The following is a 22150-nucleotide window of genomic DNA, read 5'->3' on the forward strand; positions in this document are numbered from 1 at the left end:
GCAGAAGCTGCTGATGCCCCTAGGCATATCAAATGCCCTAGGCAATTGCCTAGTTTGCCTACGTCTATGGCCGGCTCTGGCTGCAAGGTCCATCCATGGCTCCTCTATTAATGATACTGTGTGACAGAATACAAGTAGCGGACCATTGTAGGTCATCTACTTGTACTCATGAAATAACATTTGGAAGTTTCCTCTCTGATGAAGCAGGCTGCAACCTGCGAAACGTGTCATTTCTGTTATTGTAAGCTCCAACTACTTTTATGTAATACCATCTACTCCAATATAGGAGGAATAAAATGCTAATAAGGAATATACTATTTCTATGTATTATCTGGATTATTTATATCCAGAAAGACTCTTACATCAAGTCTACCAGCACACCGGCGCCTATGAAATAACTTATCTTTCTGTTATCCATACTGAAGGGATTCTGGATCCCCTTTGTATCTCAAGAAGGCAGCAAACTTGAGCAGTTATTTTATTTCACAGGCGTGACGTGGATTTTAAATCTCTAATAAAATATATGTAAAATATTTCCATTTACTTTATTAAATAAATGGCATTAACTCTGTATTTGCATATAATTTACATATATGTATTCACAAATTGTAAGAAATTGGCTTAAAATGTCCCACAACCAGACTTTTGGGAATCTCTGCAATTTTAAAAATGTTAGTGTCAGAGGTGTGCAATGCTAGTGTAAAGAAGAGTACACACATAACATAAAGCTCTTTACAAACACTCAAATAACACAATGGGAATACAATTTGACACACCTCTGTCCATAACTTCATTCACTATTATTTTGTCATAATTCTCAAATAAAGTTACACATTCTGCAATAATCAAACATAACATGCGGGTTAAAATATTTCAAGAAATATTTTCCAATTCTCTTTAAACAAAAGGGTCCAGCATGTATTCTAATTAATATACAGGGCCCTATTTAACAAAGAGACATTCCTTTAGCAAGCGCTAAAGGGGTTATATCCTCCTTTCAGTATTTAACAAGCAGCAGTAAACTGGTCACTATACCACTTACACTATGACGATAACAATACGGCCCCTAGCAATGAATACCCAGCAACAGCCTTTTCAGCTTCAGTGGAGCTATACAGGCACCAGCGCCGTAACTACGTGTGTTCCAGGTGTGCCTGACACACAGCGCAGTGGCACTGAGGGCGCAACGGCCAGCGGCTTGTAATGAGTCAAATTGACTCATTATAAGCTGCCTCTGCTGTGCTGGATGCGCCGCGCTGGAGAAGCCGGAGGCAGGAGAGGAGAGCAGCAGCGCCTGAGGCAGGGGAGGAGGAGGGAGGGGGACTGGAGCCGTAGCAGCGCTATGTAATTGGTAGTGGCGCCGCTGCAGCAGCCCCTCTCCTTTCGCATTGGCTGCCCGGCGCTACTGTGAATGCTGGGATGCGCTTCCCTCATCCCAGCATTCACAGCGACGTCGGACAGTCTGTCTATTTATCTATCTAACTATCTATCTATCTATTCTGTCTGTCGTAATGTGAAAAAAGGAGGCGCTGTCTGCCGTAATGTGTAAAAAGGTGGACTGGCTGCTGTAATGTGTAAAAAGGGGGACGCTGTCTGCCGTAATGTGTAAAAATGAGGCGCTGTCTGCCGTAATGTGTAAAAAAGGAACGCTGTCTGCCGCAATGTGTAAAAAGGGAAACTGTCTGCCGTAATGTGTAAAAGGGGACGCTGTCCACTGTAATGTGTAAAAAGGGGGACGCTGTCTGCCGTAATGTGTAAAAAGGGCACGCTGTCTTCCGTAATGTGTAAAAAGGAGGCGCTGTCTGCCGCAATGTGTAAAAAGGGGGACTGGCTGCTGTAATGTGTAAAAAGTGGGATGCTGTCTGCCTGTAATGTGTAAAAAGGGGGATGCTGTCTGCCTGTAATGTGTAAAAAGGGGGACGCTGTCTGCCGTAATGTGTAAAAAGGGGGACGCTGTCTTCCGTAATGTGTAAAAAGAGCACGCTGTCTGCCGTAATGTGTAAAAGGGGGACTTGTCTGCTGTAATGTGTGAAAGGGGCTCTACCTGGTGTAGTGGCGCTATTGTGCATCGTAATTTTAATAATGGAGATTACTGTGCAGTATGAATTGGTATTATTTTGTGACCACGCCCCTTCCCCATGAAACCACGCCCCTATATGTTTTTTGCACGCCTACGGCGCGCACTGCCCCTAGGGCTTCGTTGAAATGGGCGTGGTTTCACATAAAGGGGCGTGGCATTGCAGGAAAAGACTACCATATACCCCAGTTTTGCAACCTGCACGCCCAGACGTTAGCCACCACAGGAAAGAAAAATAATCCTGATTCATGCCCCTTACATTATTTGTCATTTTTCCTCCTTATAGTAATGCCCAGTATACATTATGCCACATACTGCAATGGCCCTAAGACATTATGCCACACACAATAATGCACATGACACAATATATGCACACACCGTAATGCCCCCGACACATTATGCCACACACCGTAATGCCTGTGACACATTATGACAGGAATCGCAATGCCCGTTATACATTATGCTACACACTGCAATGCCCCTGATACATTATAGCACATACAATGTCTGTGACACATTATGACACACACTGCAATGTCCGTGATACATTATGCCACACACTGCAATGCCCCTGATACATTATAGCACATACAATGCCTGTGATACATTATGACACACACTGTAATGACCCTGAGACATTATACCACATACCACAATGCCCGTGATATAGTATACAACACACCGTAATGCCTGACACATTATGACACACACCGCAATGTCTGTGATACATTATGCCACACTGCAATGCCCCTGATACATTTTAGCACATACAAGGCTGTGACACATTATGACACACACTGCAATGACCCTGATACATGATACCACATACCACAATGCCCGTGATATAGTATACAACACACCGTAATGCCTGACACATTATGCCACACACCGCAATGTCCGTGATACATTATGCCACACACCGTAATGCCCATTACACATTAAGTCCTACAGTAAGGATTCTAATTACTTTTAAATTACCTGCTCATTGCCAGGGGTTTCATGCTCTTGGTTCCATGCACGGTGCCAGGGGTTTTCATGCTCAGGGTGTCATGCTTGTTGCCAGGGGTTTCATGCACTGGGTGTCATGCTCATTGCCAGGGGTTTCATGCACTGGGTGTCGTTGCTAGGGGGTAGTGCTTGTTGCTAGGGCTGTGCTCCCAGTGCCACATATGCCCCCACAGTGCCAGGTACTCACATGCCCCCAGTGCCAAATATAGCCCCCCCCATGTGCCTGGTACACATATACCCCCCCAGTGCCACATATGCCCCCAGTGCCAGATTATCCCCCACAGTGCCAGGTACTCACATGCCCCCAGTGCCAAATATAGCCCCCCCATGTGCCAGGTACACATAAACCCCCCCTGTGCCACATATGCCCCCAGTGCCAGATATTCCCCCACAGTGCCAGGTACTCACATGCCCCCAGTGCCAAATATACCCCCCCCCCATGTGCCAGGTACACATATACCCCCGCCCCAGTGCCAGATATTCCCCACATTGCCAGGTACTCACATGCCCCCAGTGCCAAATATAGCCCCCCCCATGTGCCAGGTACACATATACCCCCCCAGTGCCACATATGCCCCCAGTGCCAGATATTCCCCACAGTACCAGGTACTCACATGCCCCCAGTGCCAAATATAGCCCCCCCAATGTGCCTGGTACACATATACCCCCCCAGTGCCACATATGCCCCCAGTGCCAGATATTCCCCCACAGTGCCGGGTACTCACATGCCCCCAGTGCCAAATATAGCCCCCCCATGTGTCAGGTACACATATACCCCCCCAGTGCCACATATGCCCCCAGTGCCGGTTATTCCCCCACAGTGCCAGGTACTCACATGCCCCCAGTGCCACATATGCCCCCTCAGTGCCACATATGCTCCCCCTCCCCCGAATATGCTCCCCCAGTGCCAGTTAAATCCCCCCCCCCGCCCCGCGCTCCCCCGCTGTTTTGTGATGGAGAGACATGGAGGGCACAGCGCGCGCCTCTCCTGTGTCCCTCCTGGGTCTCCGGCGGGTCTATTAATGGAAGTGCCGGTTCGTGAGCCAATCAGAGCTCACGAACGGCACTTAATTTATTAGACCCGCCGGAGACCCAGGAGGGACACAGGAGAGGCGCACGTTAGTGAGAGGAGACAGCAGATTGACATGCGGACGCTCGTCCGCATGTCAATCTGCGCTAAATCAGTGGCGGCACCCCCAAGCCACCGCGAGGGCTGCGGGGGCAGTAGTTATGCCACTGAGCTTGGTACAGTGGAGAGGGCCCACCTGAAGGTGCACACGGGCCTCCTCCTCTGTTGAAACGCCTCTGCTGAAACTACTAATGTCAAATCCAAGTTCATTTATGATTGACAATGATAAACAGCTGACACGTCTGATAAGTAGTGTAGTGGAAATCACACAAGTAAACGTCATACACAAATGCTTCATTTCCTGTAGTCATATGCTAATTCTTCTCAGGTCCATAGCATACGTATTGAGACACATAAATTTCCCTAGTCAGAATTCTATACTGTCTACTGTACTTCGATGACTAAAATTACTATGTAAAATTATACATCATTCCAAAAAAAGTGGGCACAAAGTTTCTGCTGAACAAGGTTTTCCCCTTTTTGTATAGAGCAAAAACACATTTTGAAGCAAAGGTATTTGCATGTTTTCCAGAAAGATTAAAAAAAAACCATCAAAAGCAACGTATTTCCACAAAAAAACCAAAAGATTCAAGGAACGTCTTCTACCTAGGAATTGTGGGTGGGATAAAGCCAATTTATAGCAGTTCTAAGCATGTTAGAGAGCTATCACCGGAGTCATTCTGCAAAGCAGAGATGCAGGTTTACGTAATAGCGTGTTCTGTTCTGTTTTGTTTGCTGGTGGCAGCAGAAAGTAAATGTTACTACCACGAAGCCAAAAACCGTGTGACACAAATACAGCTGGAAATTAAAAAGGTACAAAACTTATATTTCTAAGAGAAACCATGCGCAGATATAAGTTGCTTAACCAATGTAAGATATATGAAATTAAATATTTTTTCTTTCTTTTAGACTACGACAAAATGCCCATGTAATGAATCGTCTGCTGTAACCCATGTAAGTAATTCTCATTTTGCTCATCTAAATGGTATGAAAAATTATATACTCTTTTTATGTTTTTTTCTTCAATTGCAAGATGTAAAAACATTAGAATTGAAGTGTCAAATATCACATTTTGCTTTAATCAAACAGATCAAAGCAAATTGGTTACAACTGACACTGGGAAAGAGTCAAGAATCAAAGTGTCTGTTGACAGTGGTGGAGGCCATTTTGTGCTATGTTTTGTTTTTGCCTCAGTGATGTCATAGTTCCTAGTAAATTGATAGGCTGTGTTTTTTTTCTGAATTTTTGCTTCAACAAACAAAATGGCTGTGTGCTCTACATCTAGATCCTCGAGGACCCCTAATAGTCCCCTAACACCAACTGTCACATTTTAAAAATTCACAGTTGACCTGGAAAATGTGAAATGTTAAGGGTCCTTGAGGACCGAGGGGTCAATGTACTAAGCCTTGGAGAGATATAAAGGGTACAGAGATAAAGTACAGATCAATCAGCTCCTAACTGCCATGTTACAGGCTGTGTTTGAAAAAATGACAGTAGCTGGTTGGTTCTTTATCTCCATCCACTTTATCTCTCTCCATGTTTTAGTACATAAAAACCTGAGTTTGGGAACCATTGATCTAGATAGACGTGCACTTTATAGTATAGTATAGTCCGGAGTAAAGGAATATTTTGTATACATGGGTTCATCCAAGTCCAAGAATTATTGTATAAAAGATGTTAAAAATAAATGTTGACACAAATACCACCAGCTAAATGTAATAGCCCCCAAGTTCCGGAGGTGCATGAATTTTGAGCAAGTCTGCCCGTTTTTTTAAGAAGCAATCATTTACAAGGCAAAACCAACATGGTTTTGTCTTGTAAATGATTGCTGTCTTAAATTTTTTTGGCAAACTTGCACAAAACTCCCGCACCTCCAGAACTCAGAGCAGGGCCGGATTAAGCCTCGGGGGTACCTGGGCACTCAAGACAGGAGGGCGCCGGTGGAAGGTGGAGGATATATATTAGATTGTGCACACCTCCCAACATGTCCCATTCCAGGAGGGACAAAATGCTCTCTACCTATTCTTTCCTCTTAATATGATTGCTGTCACTTGTGTTGAACTATTTAATTGATAAGAAAGATATTTCAATACAGGTGATTGCAATAATAAATTAAGAAGGAAGTCCAGATAGAAAGCATTTTGTCCCTCCTGGAATGGGTCATGGTGGGAGGTATAGATCGTGTATATTAAATTTAAACCAATGGTGTATATTAGTTTTAAAGTAATAGTTTAATAATGCATGGGTACTGTTAATACAGTAGCTCCACCTATTTGAAATAAATCTATTTTATAAAATCTTCTTGTAGTGGAACAAAGACAACTTAAACAACCTTAAAATACACATAGAAATGATTTATCTTGTCATATGCAAGAATATTATCAGCCTTTGCACTTCTTACACACTGGGACAGGACTCAGGAGGACTCTCTGTGTGTGTCTCTATCTCTAGACCCAAATGGTTTAGTTGCATAAAAGTTTACACAGGACTCAGACACCCAGACAGGGAAGAGGAGAAGCCAGGATCCCTGTGTCACTTACAGCTCTCTCCACCCTCCTATCTCTACTCAGGTCAGAAAGCTCCATCAGTAGCTCATGAAACCTGATACTCCTGTGTCTCTACCTGCACTTTATACTGTCCTGCTCACATTTTGGCTCTCGCATTAAGTGGGAAAGCTAGTGATATCAGTGTGCTTTGGCTGGGGGGGCCCTGACAAAGGGGGTCCTGGGGTATAGTATACCCTACATCCCCCACTTTATCTGGCTATGACTCAGAGGCATTACATTTAGCCGCATATATTAAAGGCAGGCATGATTCAGTGTTCACTTTTACATCTTATATGGTATATTTGATGTACAGTTTCTCTGTAGCTTTTACTAGGGCAGGATTAACATTTACTGTACAAATATTTTTTTAAACGTTCATGTAGAAACTTACAGGATTCACCAATTATTTTTATCTAATGTGCTTGACTTAGTGTGTAAAGCTGGGTACACACTAGATGACATTTCAAACGAATTTCCCGATAACGACCAATCATTACGACAAATTCATTTTATCGTCCAGAGTGTATCCACTAGATCACTAGTGATGCGTTCTCCTGCTGGTCGCCTGCGACATCCCCAGTCGGTTGTACATGCAGCTCAATCTGGGGATGTCAGACATGCCGCTCTGTTGCTGCCGACTCTGGCAAGTGGGTATGCACTTGCCAATGTCGGCACCTCGCCAGGTCCCAGTGCTAGCGAGCCTGCTGTGTACACACATCATTTAGGGGTCTATTCATGAAACAGTGAAAAGTGTGGAGAAGTGAGCCTGTGGAGAAGTTGCCAATGGCAACTAATCAGCTGAACCGTACAATTGAGTAGTATGCAAATTATAAATGTTACTTCAATGCTGATTGGTTGTCATGGCCATCTTCTCCACTGGCTCATTTCTCCACACTTTTCACTGCTTCATGAACAGACCCCTTAGTGTGTACCCAGCATAAGTAATGGTTCAATTTGCAGATCCATTGGGGTAAATTTACTGAGGTGGGAGGTTTTTTTTAGAACTGGTGATGTTTCCCATAGCAACCAATCAGATTCTATCTATTATCTTCTAGAAGCAGCTAGATAAATGTTAAGTAGAATCTGATATTGGTGCTATAGGCAACATCACCAGTTCTAAAAAAAAAAAAAAAAAACATCCCACCTTAGTAAATTTACCCCTGAGTGTGTAGATTATATGTAATAAATATGTGTTGATATCTGCTGGTATTTAGGGGAATTTATACAGGTTAGACTGAGCGAAAAAAAATTATGTTAACCGAGATGCTTTAAATTGTAAGCAGAAAATTATTCCTGTGCACTGTGATGTATTCTGTTGTCTACAGAGGAGACTGTTAAGTTGTTTTTGTTTCATAATGTAGCTTATCAATATCAATGAAAGTTAAGGGGGGTACACACGGCCGATTCGGGTTCAGCAAGATGTGTGCTAAACCCGACGTGGGTTTAGCACACATCGCAGCGGGTGTCTGTACACACACTGCTATGTGTGCTAGCCCCATCCTAACTATACCGCAAGGCTCAATGAGAGCCTCGCGATCTAGCAAGATTGTGCCTACATACAGGCCAATGTAGAGTCAGCGATAGGATAGCGGCGCGCGGGCCTGCGCATCACTTTCACTATGGTGCATACACACGGAGTGATTTCTAATCAGATTGCTTAGAAATTAAGCAAAAATCTCTCTGTGTGTACCCCCCTTTAAAGGGATACTTACAACATTATATATATAGAGTAGCTACTCATTGACAAAAATAGCTTTAAGGGAATTATTTGTTTTGTGGGGTTAAAATTTTGCCCAATTATCTAAAATGTGACATATTGGTGGTCATTCCGAGTTGTTCGCTCTGTAATTTTCTTCGCATCGCAGCGATTTTCCGCTAATTGCGCATGCGCAATGTTCGCACTGCGACTGCGCCAAGTAAATTTGCTATGCAGTTAGGAATTTTACTCACGGCATTACGAGGTTTTTTCTTCGTTCTGGTGATCGGAGTGTGATTGACAGGAAGTGGGTGTTTCTGGGCGGAAACTGGCCGTTTTATGGGTGTGTGTGAAAAAACGCTACCGTTTCTGGAAAAACGCGGGAGTGGCTGGAGAAACGGGGGAGTGTCTGGGCGAACGCTGGGTGTGTTTGTGACGTCAAACCAGGAACGAAACTGACTGAACTGATCGCAGTGGCAGAGTAAGTCCCGAGCTACTCAGAAACTGCAAAGAAATTTCTGTTCGCAATTTTGAGAATCTTTCGTTCGAAATTTTGATAAGCTAAGATACACTCCCAGAGGGCGGCGGCTTAGCGTGTGCAATTCTGCTAAAAGCAGCTTGCGAGCGAACAACTCGGAATGAGGGCCATTATCATTATCTTGCAGCTGTGACCATGCTTTCCTTTCTAACCTCACTTTCACCAGTTTGTCACTTTCTTAGTACAAACTCACGTGGTGACTTTGAATATATATAAGTATAGGAAGCATATAAAGGTCATGAAAAATTGTATCGATATTTTTTTTATGTAAAACTGTTTTTATGATTATTTTTTATAATAACTTTGTATATGCACATTATGGGGATAAAAACTTTATATAAATAAAATAAAAAATATCCCCTAAAACTGAATACCAGCGCTTTCATACTTTTTTTGTTTTGTTTTTTTCTGATAAAGGGGGAGATGTCTCAAACTCTGAAGAGGGAGAAAGTGCAGAAGTTGCCCAAAACAACCAATCACCTTCTGCCATTTAGCAGTCTTTGAAATGACAGAATCTAATTGGTTGCTTTGGTAAACTTCTCCAGTTTCTCTCATTCCAAGGCTTGATAAAATGACAGGGCCGCTGAACTTGAGGTGCAAAATATTTTGACATCCTGGAGAAGACAGATGGGTGTGGTATAAAAGAGCTACAGTAATTAGATAGACAGTCATTAGGTCGACCCCATAAGGTCGACTTACATTATGTCGACGGTCGAAAAAAAAGGTTGACATGGAAATGATGATCCAAAAATGTTTTTGGGTGTCACTTTGTATATTTCATCATACTGTATGTGACCACAATTAGGTGCCTGTGCTCGAAGTGTGAGTAGTGCAAGAGGACACGGTGCACTAATTGTGGTTCCCGTCACTTTACGAAGAAAACAACACAAAAAAAATATTAAAAACTCATGTCAACCTTTTTCCATGTCGACCTATTTCAGGTGTCGACCTAGTCACTGTCGACCAACAATGATCGACCAAATGCCTGTCAAACTAATTACTGTCGACCCCATGATCCACACCCGTTTCTTGTACGTCTAGGTTTGACAAGTTAAAGGCTTTCTTTTCCCTTTTTCACCCCCAAGATGTTCTTATATAACCACATTGATTGCCTTTCAGTCATAGCTCTTTTGCAAAATGCTTTGATAAAACTGATGTCACCATTACCCATATGCCCCTCACCCGTTTTAATAGATATTACCAAGTTTATTAGAGCTCCCCATGTAGTTGGTTCTCGGGGCCTAATTCAGACCTGATGGCTCGCTAGCAGTTTTTTGCAGTCCTGCAATCAGATAGTCGCCACCTACAGGGGAGTGTATTTTAGCTGCGCAAGTGTGCGATCGCATGTGCAGCCGAGCGTTACAACTAAACTTTGTGTAGTTTCTGAGTTGCCCAGAACTTACTCAGGCGCTGCGATCACTTCAGCCTGCCCGGGGCCGGAATTGATGCCAGACACCCGCCCTGCAAACGCTTAGACACGCCTGCGTTTTTCTAAACACTCCCAGAAAACAGTTGACACCCATAAACGCCCTCTTCCTGACAATCTCCTTGCGATTGGCTGTGCGAATGGATTCTTCGTAAAACCTATCGCAGAGCAACGATCCGCTTTGTTCCAGTGCGACGCGCCTGCGCATTGCAGAATGCGCAGTACTGAGCTGATCGCAGCGCTGCAAAAAAAGCTAGCATGCGATAAGGTCTGAATGACCCCCTTGTACTGCTTGTGAAAGAAAGTTGTATTTAGAGAAGGAAAATGTTGTCTTACATTACCAGAGCACTCATTACTTAAAACTTAATGGCCCAGATTAACCAAGCCATGGAGAGAGATAAATATCACATTGATAAAGTACCAGCCAACCAGCTCCTAACTGAAATGTTATAGGTTGTGTTTGTAACATGACAGTTAGGAGCTGGTTAGTTGGTACTTTATCACCGTGCAATTTATCACTCTCCAAAGCTTGATAAATCTGGGCCTATGGGGGTCATTCCGACCCGATTGCTTGCTGTAGTTTCTCGCAGCGTAGCGATCGGGTCAGAAGTGCGCATGCGCCGCCGCAGTGCGCCGGGCATGGCAGCCGTCATTGCCTAGCAATCGCCTCTGAGACAGAGGCGGTCGCTGGGTGGGAGGGGGCTGGATGGCGGCATTATGCCGCCGTTTAGGGGGCGTGGTCCGCCCAACGCAGGCGTGGCCGGACCATTGGGGGGGAGGCGGTCCGCGGTGACTGCGTGACGTCACACGCAGCCGCTGCGGGACGGGGAGCGACAAGTAGCCCCTGGCCAGCACGCTGAAGCTGCGATGGTCGGGAGCTATTCTGGAAGTGCTGTGCTAAATTTAGCACAGCTACGATCAACTCGGAATGACCCCCTATATGTCTTAAGTATATAGGGGTCATTCCGAGTTGATCGCTCGCTAGCTGTTTTTAGCAGCCGTTGAAACGCTAAGCTGCCGCCCTCTGGGAGTGTATCTTAGCTTAGCAGAAGTGGAACGAAAGGATCGCAGTGCGACTACAAAAAAAAATTGTGCAGTTTCAGAGTAGCTCCAGACTTACTCCTAGCTTGCGATCACTTCAAACTGTTTAGTTCCGGATTTGATGTCACAAACACGCCCTGCGTGCGCCCAGCCACGCCAGCGTTTTTCCGGGCACGCCTGCATTTTTTCAAGCACTCCCTGAAAATGGTCAGTTGACACCCAGAAACGCCCACTTCCTGTCAATCACTCTGCGGCCAGCACTGCGACTGAAAAGCTTTGCTAGACACTGTGTGAAACTACTTCGACCGATGTGAAAGTACGTTGCGCGTGCGCATTGCGCCGCATATGCATGCGCAGAAGTGCCGTTTTTTGGCATCATCGCTACGCAGCGAACATTTTCAGCTAGCGATCAACTCGGAATGACCCCCATAGTACGTATTTTCCGTACTATCAATAGTAATTATTATAATTATTATTAATATTATTATCACTATTATTATAATTATTATTATTCATTTAAATCTTTTATGCTGGGTGGTTTATAATCCAATCCCCAGACATAAAAAAAAAACCTCCTTGTATAGTTTTTTTAGCTTTTCTTTTACCTTAACAAATCTTAATTGAAGAAATGGCAAAAAAAAAAAAAAAAAAAGTTAATTAGAAAACCAATGGTTTCTGTTGTTTTATATTTTAGAAACACTTCAGTGGAGATGCATGTTCCTGTCTCCTAATTCCAGAGGTAAGAAAGTACTGTATTGATTGAGGCTCCCAGTGAATAAATTTTTTTAATTTTTCTTAAAAACTTTTATGTAAAAACACATGAATATAATGGCTTTAATGGCATCATTAAATGTGAATGGAAGAAAGGGGAAAGATAGAGAGGGGTTACTTGCTATGAATGATGGTTAAACAATGGAACTTCTTACCCAATGATGTGATATTATAATAAATTCACTAACAGAACGTTATATAATGAATTGGGTGCCTTCCTTACAAGCAGTCCTATCCAGGGCTGCCATCAGAAATTGTGGGGCCCGGGACTGACAAAAAAATTGTGCCGCACTGCTCCACCTTATGTGATGCCATACATTCTGACGTTACCTATAGGTGGAATGTTGGGGACCTTCAGGAATGGTTCACAGAGATCTGATGCGCAGGGAAGGCTGGTTTTAAGAAGTAGTCCCTGCGAATCAGCCTGCTGTTGATTTACAGACTGGTGTAGCTCCACAGGTATTGGTGATAGGAGCCAGGGGTGGGGCCCCCTCTCTGTAAGGGCCCAAGACACCAGTCCCCACAGTCCCTTCCTGGTGGCTACCCTGTTCCTATCTGTAGCTGTAATTAGTAGCAGATATTATAGGACATTGTTTTAGGGGAATGCGTTAAGCGGTCATGTGACCAGCGGCAAGGTAGATTTTTAAGATTTTTTTTATTGACTACAGTGAAAAATGACGTTAGTTACATATGTAGTAAATAATAACATGCCATTTGTCTTAATGTAAAACAGTTTGTGTGTTCTTTGTGTGTGGAATATTGTAGATTTGTATATTTTAGGTAATGCAAAGTTCCACGATTTACAATCTTTTTTAGGAAGGTAACTGCAATCTGACCTGTTTCCAAGATGGGATTGATAAATACAAAGGAATCATTACAAAAGGACACCCTGGAAAATTTATCAACAAAACTTTCTCCACATACGCAGCAATGTGTGCTGTAAGTTATCTCTGTTTTATTTATTTTTTTAAACTATAGCTAGTCCATTGAGGGGGAGGTGTACCAAGCTGTGGGGGGTGACAACATGGAGAAGTTGTCATTTATCTAGCACAGTCTTTGAAATGACAAGATGCTGACATTACTCCAATGCAGGCCCGCCATCGGGGCGGAGGTGGTGGGGGGAGGGGGGGGGGGGTGGTCGGGACTCCAGTCCTGAGCCCGGACTGAGATAGGGCCCAGTTGGCAGCAATGGGGATCGGTGGGCCGGGCCAGTTGCCTGCACACCGGAAGGCAGCCACGGAGTGACAGAGCCACAACGGAATTCTGACTATAGATCCGCTGTGAGCCAATCGGAGCTTGTGGACCAGCAGCCAATCAGGAGCTGGCCTGGCCCCCTGATCCCCACTGCTGCCACCCAGGCCCCCTCACAATGGTAAGATTTGGGGGATGCAGGGGGGAGCTATAGGGTAGTGTGTATGTAGTGGGGAGGTGCCTAATTTTTCGGCCCCGGTGTCCTATCATTTTTATGGCAGCCCTGCTCGAATGTAATCAGCTGAACAAGCAACCTAAACCAGATGACTCAAACTAAGGATGGAATGTTTCATATATGAAGCAGCAAGCACAGTGAAACACATTACATGCCAATCATCAAATTAAATAATTACTTATCAAACATTTGGATCCAATCCAAAGTGATTGAATTGTGTGTATTGTAATCAAATTATTCTACAAGTGCCTTGCATGCACAGGAAATGTTTTCTATCTCGGTCAGAACGATACAATAATGCGTTCCAAATAATCTCTATTTTTATTTACAATGAATGACTGGAAATGTACATGGTGAACGTGTGACTTTGATGCACATGCTAATCCCACTGCTGGACCACTCCCTTTTATCTAAACTTTCCCAGATACCTCACCATCCTCCCCGGTTCCGGTATGAATGGTCGACCATGTTATGGTCGACAGTCATTAGGTCGACCACTATTGGTCGACATTGACATGGTCGACATGGACACGTGGTCGACACATGAAAGGTCGACATATGAAAAGGTCGACATGAGTTTTTTAACTTTTTTTGGTGTCGTTTTTTTGCGTAAAGTGACTGGGAACCCCAATTAGTGCACCGCGTCCCCTCGCATGGCTCGCTTCGCTCGCCATGCTTTGGGCATGGTGCCTTCGCTCCGCTACCGCTTCGCTCGGCACACTTTACCGTTCCAATCGTAGTCCATGTGGATCGTAAAGTATGGAAAAGTTCCCCAAAAGAAAAAAAAGTTAAAAAACTCATGTCGACCTTTTCATATGTCGACCTTTCATGTGTCGACCATTTTCATGTGTCGACCATGTGTACATGTCGACCATGTCAATGTCGACCAATAGTGGTCGACCTAATGACTGTCGACCATAACATGGTCGACCATGTGAATGGATACCGTCCTCCCCCCCCCTCCCCCGTACATCTGTCTCTATGCTTACTGTATGCATATAGTCTCTATTACTAGTCACTCATATGTTTGAGGAAATGATTCATTCAAACCAAGGGCAGTATTCAATTTAAGTCGGAAGTTCCGACAGGGCAGAAAGTCGACACTTTACGCCGATGATCAGAACTTTCTGACACTTCAGTATTCAATTGAAGTGCCAGTTTTCCGCCCTGTTGGAAATTCCGACAAGTCGAAAAACAAATGGATGAGTGAGAGGGGGAAACGGGCGGAAACGGCCCGCTACTGAATAGGCTGCAGTCGGTTCCTCTCCATCGGAGAGGATCCGACTGCAATTGAATATAGCCCCAAATATTAAATCCTATCTGCCTATCTATTCTGCCTCTCAGCACTGATAGCTACAGTGTAACCTGCATTTAGCAAGACGCCCCTTCGCTACCCCTTTGTCCTTAGAAATCAGATAAAATAACGAGCGCTAGTAAAAGAAAATAACAATATAAAGTGTGAGTAAATTAAATTAAGCACAAATAGGACATTGCAAAAAATAAAATATAACATATAAATACATCATTATATTAATGTTTGCAGTTATTTTGAGAATGCGCGTGAGGAGTTCAGAAGCTGGGTTAATCACAGTCCATCAAGGTACAGACCCTAATCTTACCCTATCCTTAAGGCCAGTACTCACGGCCCGATGCGGGAGAGATGTGTGCTGAGCAAACCGCTCAGCACACATCACTCCCGCCGCTCAGTACAGAGCGATGTGTGTTGAGCGTGCGGGGGGAGACGGGGGGGGGGGGGCGCTCAATTCACCCAGCGGGTGAAGTGAGCGACCCACTAGATTGGCCAATCTAGCACCAGCGATAGCGATGCGCGGGGCTGCACATCGCTATCGCTGTTAGGGCTACACACAGAGCGATCTTGCTGAAAATCTAAGCAATGTAATCAGATTGCTTAGATTATCGCTCCGTGTGTACCCCCCTTTAGTTTGATCTCCTCAGAGGTACTCCAGTGAAGTTGAACCAGGATGAGGCATAAGCAAGGGTACTACTCATGGTGGCACTGTCAGCCACTGCGGCGGCTAGCGATGACATCAGACGCTGTTCATGTGGTCGCCTCTGGCTGTTCCCAAGCAGGTGCGCCTTTTGGATTCTCAAAAGAGCTGCAAACATTAATTTGATGATGTTATATTTCGTTATATGTTTTGTTATATATTTTGTTATAATATGTTATATTTTGCGGTTGCCTTGGCCGGGCCAGACCAAATGATTTTGCGGGCCTTATACGGTCCGCGGGCCTGATGTTCCCCACCCCTGCTGTATAATAACATACTCTATGTCCCTTGGTAGTTTTAGAATGGAAATAAAAGTTTGCATAAGATGGTTTACATCATCAATCTCATTTACTTATAGGCCATCAGCCTCAAAACTGATGTGTCCACATATTCCTATACTAAAATCCACCAAATAACCCCACTAGGTGTTCACAGACTCTGCGACTAAGCCAAGCATTGTCTCACCCACACTTTTGTACAAAATATAAATTTTATTTGCATCACTAATGCAACAAAAGGACAATGCACATGTACCCTAGACACTGCCCCCAATAATGCCGTGCCAGATACACATGTGCCCCCAATTGTGCCAGATACACATATGGCACCAATAGTGCAGTGCCAGATACACATGTGTCCCCAATAGTGCCAGATACACATATGCCCCCACGGTGCCAGATACACATGTACCCCCACTTTGCCAGATACACATGTGCCCCCACTTTGCCAGATACACATATGCCCCACAGTGCCAGATACACATATGCCCCCATAGTGCCAGATACACATATGACCTCACAGTGCCAGATACACATATGCCACCAGTAGTGTAGTGTCAGATACACATATGCCCCCCAATAGTGCCAGATACACATATGGCCCCAGTAGTGTAGTGTCAGATAGACATACATTATGCCCCTAATAGTGCCAGATACACATATGCCCCCAGTAGTGTAGTGCCAGATACACATATGCCCCCAGCAGTGCAACTCACTATTGCTGCTGCTGCATGGGGCCGGCTCTGCATGCGGCTCTCCTCTCCTGCCCCTCTCCTGCCCCGCAGTCAGTCTGGTCTCTCTTCCTTCGGCGGAAGCAGCGGCGTGTATCACAATCAAATGCCGTTTTGTGAGCCTATCAGTGCTCGCGGTCCAGCAGCAGCAGCTCCTGATTGGCTGCCAGTCCGTGAGCTCTGATCAGCTCACGCACCAGCGTTTGCTTGTGATACACACCACCACTGCTGCCGATGGAAGAGAAGAGAGACCGGACTGACAGCTGGGCAGGAGAAGGGCAGGAAAGGAGAGCCGCATGCTGCGCTCTCCTCTCCCGGACACAGTGGCTGCAAGATGGCGGCCCAGCGGTACTGCATACCGGCTGCCAATTTCTTACCTGTACACAGTACCGCCCCATACCACCAACCATATTTGCAGCACTGCCTTCAGGCTATTAGTAGAAGGTGCATATGAAACATAAATGAAATTTGTGTTTAAAAAAGATTTCGCATGTATATGCAAATATTCCAAAATCGGGGAAAAAATCCCAAGCATTTCGGGAAAAGGGATACTCGGCTCATATGCCTATATTTTAAATTCCAACAATCTTTTTCAAAAATGTTTCATTTCTAAATATATCTTCTGTATTTTTATTTCCTTAGTTAACGTCATGCGCTGGGGAGTGCAGAAATATGACGACCGTGAATGCGACCGTCTTTTGGAATGAAGTTCAGAAAGCTTTTCAACAAATTACCTCTGCAAACCAGAATATAAAAGCAAAAGGCCACCTTGTCGCTGTCTGAATCTGCTTCTTACAGGAGTGTTAAGCTGCATACACACTAGAAGACGTCGCTCTATGAGCGACGTCATCTAGTTTTTCCCCGCCCAGTCGGCAGCTGCCCGTACACAGAGTGATATGACCATTCATATCGCTCAGTGACATCACGCAGCGGCCGGCCGTGCATGCAGCTACTGGGCGACAGTCGAGATTGAGCATGCATGCACTGCCGACACCGAGGGTCGTTAACGACCCGCGGTGCCGTGCATCGGCCGTCGTCGCCGGCATACACACTTGCAGAGAAAGTGAACAACGTCGCCCATGAAGGGAGAAAATGAGCGACGTCGTTCATTTTATCGGCAAGTGTGTATGCGCCTTTAGTCTCCAGATAAATAGACAAATGTAACAATAAAAAAAGTAGAACATCGCTAGGGGTAGTGAATCAAGCTCAAGGTGGGTACACACTGATAGATATATCTGCCGATCAATTGATTGGCAGATATATCTATGGACGGATCGGGCAGTGTGTTGTGCATACACACTGCCCGATCCGTCGGGGACTGATGTCATGAACTGGGCGGGCGTGTACACACGCCCGTCCAGTTCAGCTGTCAATCACCGCCGGCTGCCATAGCATGTGTACGCGCGGTCGGCGACTGTCTGTACACACATCAATATATTTGTAGATATATCACGTCGGCTGTGCTGCGGGGCCGATGCGATATGTCTGTGATCGACGGAGTTCACAGACATATCGCCCGTACACACTGGCCGACGGACCCGCGATATATCGCCCGTTCAAGAAAACGGCCGATATATCGGCCAGTGTGCACCCACCTTCAGAATCGGTCTGTGTTTCAATTACAGTCTGATTTTGAGTTTGATTCACTTACCCATTATTGTAATTTCTATGCTTACCCCTAGTCCTTTTTTTATTATTACATCTCTCTAAACCACCTAAAAGAATTATTTATTTTTTCTATTTATGCTATTAGAGAACTTTTTTATAATTTAAAATGTTTTAAGTTATGAATACTAAACACGTTTTATATTGCACTGTTTTGTCTTGTTGGCTAGACACCGCAAAGTCTAAGATAAATGGTTTGTAATATTTCATATCAATAAAAATATTTAAGTGTACTAATGTATTGATGTTGAAAAGATCCTGGATGCCGGATTATTGGGATCTAGAAATCAATTGAGTCACATTTATAACCTTACATACTTATTTTCGGTATGCGGTTAGCATTACTGCTCGTCGGGATCCCCTCTGTCTCAATTCCGATGACGGGATTCCGACAGGGGCACCATACTGCCACCGGTATACCGGCGAGGTAGGAGATTCCCCCTCTATGGGTGTCCAAGACAACAATATATTAAAACTTACAATACATCATGATCTAAACCAGTGATCTCCAACCCTGAGCTCGCGATCTACCGGTAGCTCGCCGTAGTATTTTCGATAGCTCACAGAGCGCACGGGCTTGGGCAGTCACTGGCACTCCTCCTCCCTTCATTTTTAATATGGTGCCGGCCGTCAGCCAATCAGAGGTCGTGGACCGGCAGTGGCGGAACCTGATTGGCTGCCGGACCGCGAGTTTTGATTGGCTCACTTACCTGCACCATATTTTAGATGCCCGCCGCCACCGGAGACTCTGTCACCCTCACCGCAGCCGCGTCCCTCATACAGGAGGAGCAGCACCAGCGGCAGTAGAAGAAGCCAGCAAGGGTTAGCACTGTGTGGGGCACTGTATCGGACACTGCGGGGGGCATTTTATCTGGCGCTGCAGGGGGCATTTTAAATGGCACTGTGAGGGGAATTGTATCTGGCACTGGGGGGGCATTGTATCTAGCACTGCTGGGGGGCATTATTTGTGTATCTGGCACTACGCGGGGGGCATTACTTGTAGTTGTGAGGCCACACCCACTTTTGTGAGGCCACACCCACTTTCACAGGAACGCACACGCATTGGGGGGAGGGGGTAGCTCCTTCAGAGGTTTTATTTTCCGAAAGTAGCTCACACCCCAATTAAGGTTGGAGACCACTAATCTAAACTGTCCAGAGAGTGCCCAATGTAGTAGAGATGGAAATTGAATGATGTTTCAGTGATGGTTATGCTCCAATGGCTGATCGCTAACTCTGCAATGGTTCCAATTTTTCCTCAGCAACGTATAATTTATTTGTGATGTTCATCGACAGATTGGGGTGGGGGCAACCCAAGCAGGCTCACTTGATTGGCTTCCAGACCTCCTGTACATACGGGAGATACATTATGTACACCTTCAGTTAAATACCCTTTGTATTTAAATCACACATTACCCAGTATGCCTTACCTGGGACTTAAATTCTCATTCTCAAGTACTATAGTCAGACACTTAACACATGGGGATACGTGCTTCTGAATAGAAAGCCTTGCAGTGTCGGCTCTAGGCATAGGCAAACTAGGCAATTTGGTATGCCTAGGGGCACCAGTAGCTTCTGCTGATTAAAATGATATGTGGCATGCCTATATTCTGTGTGTAGCATTTTGCATGCAGATACAGCCACAGTCAAACACAGTATATAGGCATGCCGCTTATCATTTTAATCAGCAGAAGCTGCTTGTGCCTCTTAGCCACATAGCAATGAAAATAAGATGCATTTTCATCAAAAAAGGCGCCTGACGTTAGCAGTCTCCTTCTGCATGGCACATTGAGGCAAGATTTATGAGGACACATCTGTATCCAAGCAGAGGCAGAGGTCACAGTGTTAGCGGCCGTGTGAGTGCTGTGTGTGAGTGGGTTGGTTGGGCAATAGTGTTCAGCATATGTGTAAGGGGCATTATGGGTGTCATGTGTATAAATGCATTAATAATGTGCTGCAAATGTGTAAAAGGCACTGTGTGTCATTATGTGTATAAGGGCAATAATAATGTGCGACGTATGTGTAATGGGCATTATGTGTATAAGGGCATTAATAATGTGTGTCCCATGTGTAACAGGAATAAATATGGTGTGGTGTAATGTAAATAAGGAGAAATTCAGTGTGATGTAATGTGAATAAGGAGCACTACTGTGAGGAATAACGTTTATAAGGTAAAGTGGTACTACTGTGTGATATAACATGAATAAGGGACACTATCACATGATAAAATGTGAAAAAAGTTGCACTACTGTGTGGCGTAATTTGAATTGGGTATACTATTGTGTCCCATCCCTTTCAAAAGTTACAACACTTTTTTTGTTGCAGGGTACTGAAGATGGCTTTGACAAAAGAGGAGAGAATTGAGGTCATTTTGATGTCTGGAGAACAAAGTTTCCGTGTCATAGCTGCAAGTTATAACAACCGGCACCCAGAAAGACCTCCAATTTCACACAACACTCTTCAGGTGCCTAATTTCCAAATTCTGAAAAACTGGGGCTGTGGCTGACAAGTCACGGAGTGGTCGTCCAAAAAGTGCTACTGACGAGACAACCTCAACAATGGTTTTGGCATCCTTCGTGAAGAGCCCACAACGCAGCACATGAGGTTTGACATCAAAATGATCTCAATTCTCTCCTCTTTTGTCAAAGCCATCTTCAGTTGCCTACAACAAAAAAAGTGTTGTAACTTTTGAACCATAACTGCTATTTCAAGTATGTTTGCAGCAATAAACTTTTCAGCAAATTCTGATGTTGTTTGACATGTTACACGACCCCCTATCCATTTGAACAAAACTGACTTAGATTCAAGATGGCCAATTTCAAGATGGCACCCAATGTACGATACATACCCTAAAAGATAGTCCACCTCACCCATACCATACTGGTGTATTCAGTTTTCCCATTCCCTGCACAGTTTTTGAATCAAAAGGGTGTACTGCGACTTTTGAATCACCCTGTATAGTAGGCAAAGTGGAATGATGACTATGAAGTAATCTGCCTCAAAATAAACCATTCTGTGTGTTCAAAAAGAATATGAATGTTCACCTTTTAGGTTTAATACATTTATGTCCAAACTGGCTTATGGGCCTTAATCAGGTTTGTTAGTAAACCAAAAATGCACACAAATTTGCAAAACCGAGGGGGTCATTTCGAGTTGTTCGCTCGCTAGCGGCTTTTAGCAGCATTGCACACGCTAGTCCTCTGCCCTCTGGGAGTGTATCTTCGCTTAGCAGAATTGCGAACGAAAGATTAGCAGAATTGCGAATAGAAAATTCTTAGCAGTTTCTGAGTAGCTCGAGACTTACTCGTACACTGCGATCAGCTCAGCCCATTTCGTTCCTGGTTTGACGTCACACACACGCCCTGCGTTCGGCCAGCCACTCCCCAGTTTCTCCAGAAACTCCCGCGTTTTATCCTGGCACGCCTGTGTTTTCCTCACACTCCCAGAAAATGGTCAGTTTCCGCCTAGAAACACCCACTTCCTGTCAATCACACTCCGATCACTTCAACAATGAAAATTCTTCGTTCGGACTTGAGTAAATCTACTAAGTTTTGTGCTAAAATACTTAGCGCATGCGCGTTGCGTACCATGCGCATGCGCATTTTTGCCTTAATCGCTCCATTGCGAAAATCGTCAGAGAGCGAACAACTTGGAATGACCCCCCATGTGCATTGCAGGTGGAGCAGATGTAACATGTGCAGAGAGAGTTATATTTGAAGGGAGGGGGGTGTTTGTTCAAACTGAAATCTAAATTGCAGCGTAAAAATTGTCGAAGTAAAAAAAAATATTACATAGAAAGAACATACAGACTC

At 44.6% G+C, this 22150-nt stretch overlaps 1 protein-coding gene across 1 annotated transcript in view; it reads left to right on the forward strand.

Moving 5' to 3' along the window:
* SLC25A48 (solute carrier family 25 member 48) overlaps positions 1–18492 on the forward strand; it is a 162471-nt gene extending 143979 nt beyond the window's left edge. Inside the window, exons 7-10 of the mRNA XM_063928741.1 lie at positions 5124–5168; positions 12156–12200; positions 13049–13171; positions 17319–18492. Of these exons, the coding sequence (XP_063784811.1) occupies positions 5124–5168; positions 12156–12200; positions 13049–13171; positions 17319–17459 (354 nt within the window). The 3' untranslated portion in view covers positions 17460–18492. The remainder of the gene's footprint in view (positions 1–5123; positions 5169–12155; positions 12201–13048; positions 13172–17318) is intronic.
* Positions 18493–22150: the final 3658 nt, after the last annotated feature.

Source organism: Pseudophryne corroboree, chromosome 6 (assembly GCF_028390025.1).
Source record: "Pseudophryne corroboree isolate aPseCor3 chromosome 6, aPseCor3.hap2, whole genome shotgun sequence".
Classification (NCBI taxonomy): Eukaryota; Metazoa; Chordata; class Amphibia; order Anura; family Myobatrachidae; genus Pseudophryne; species Pseudophryne corroboree.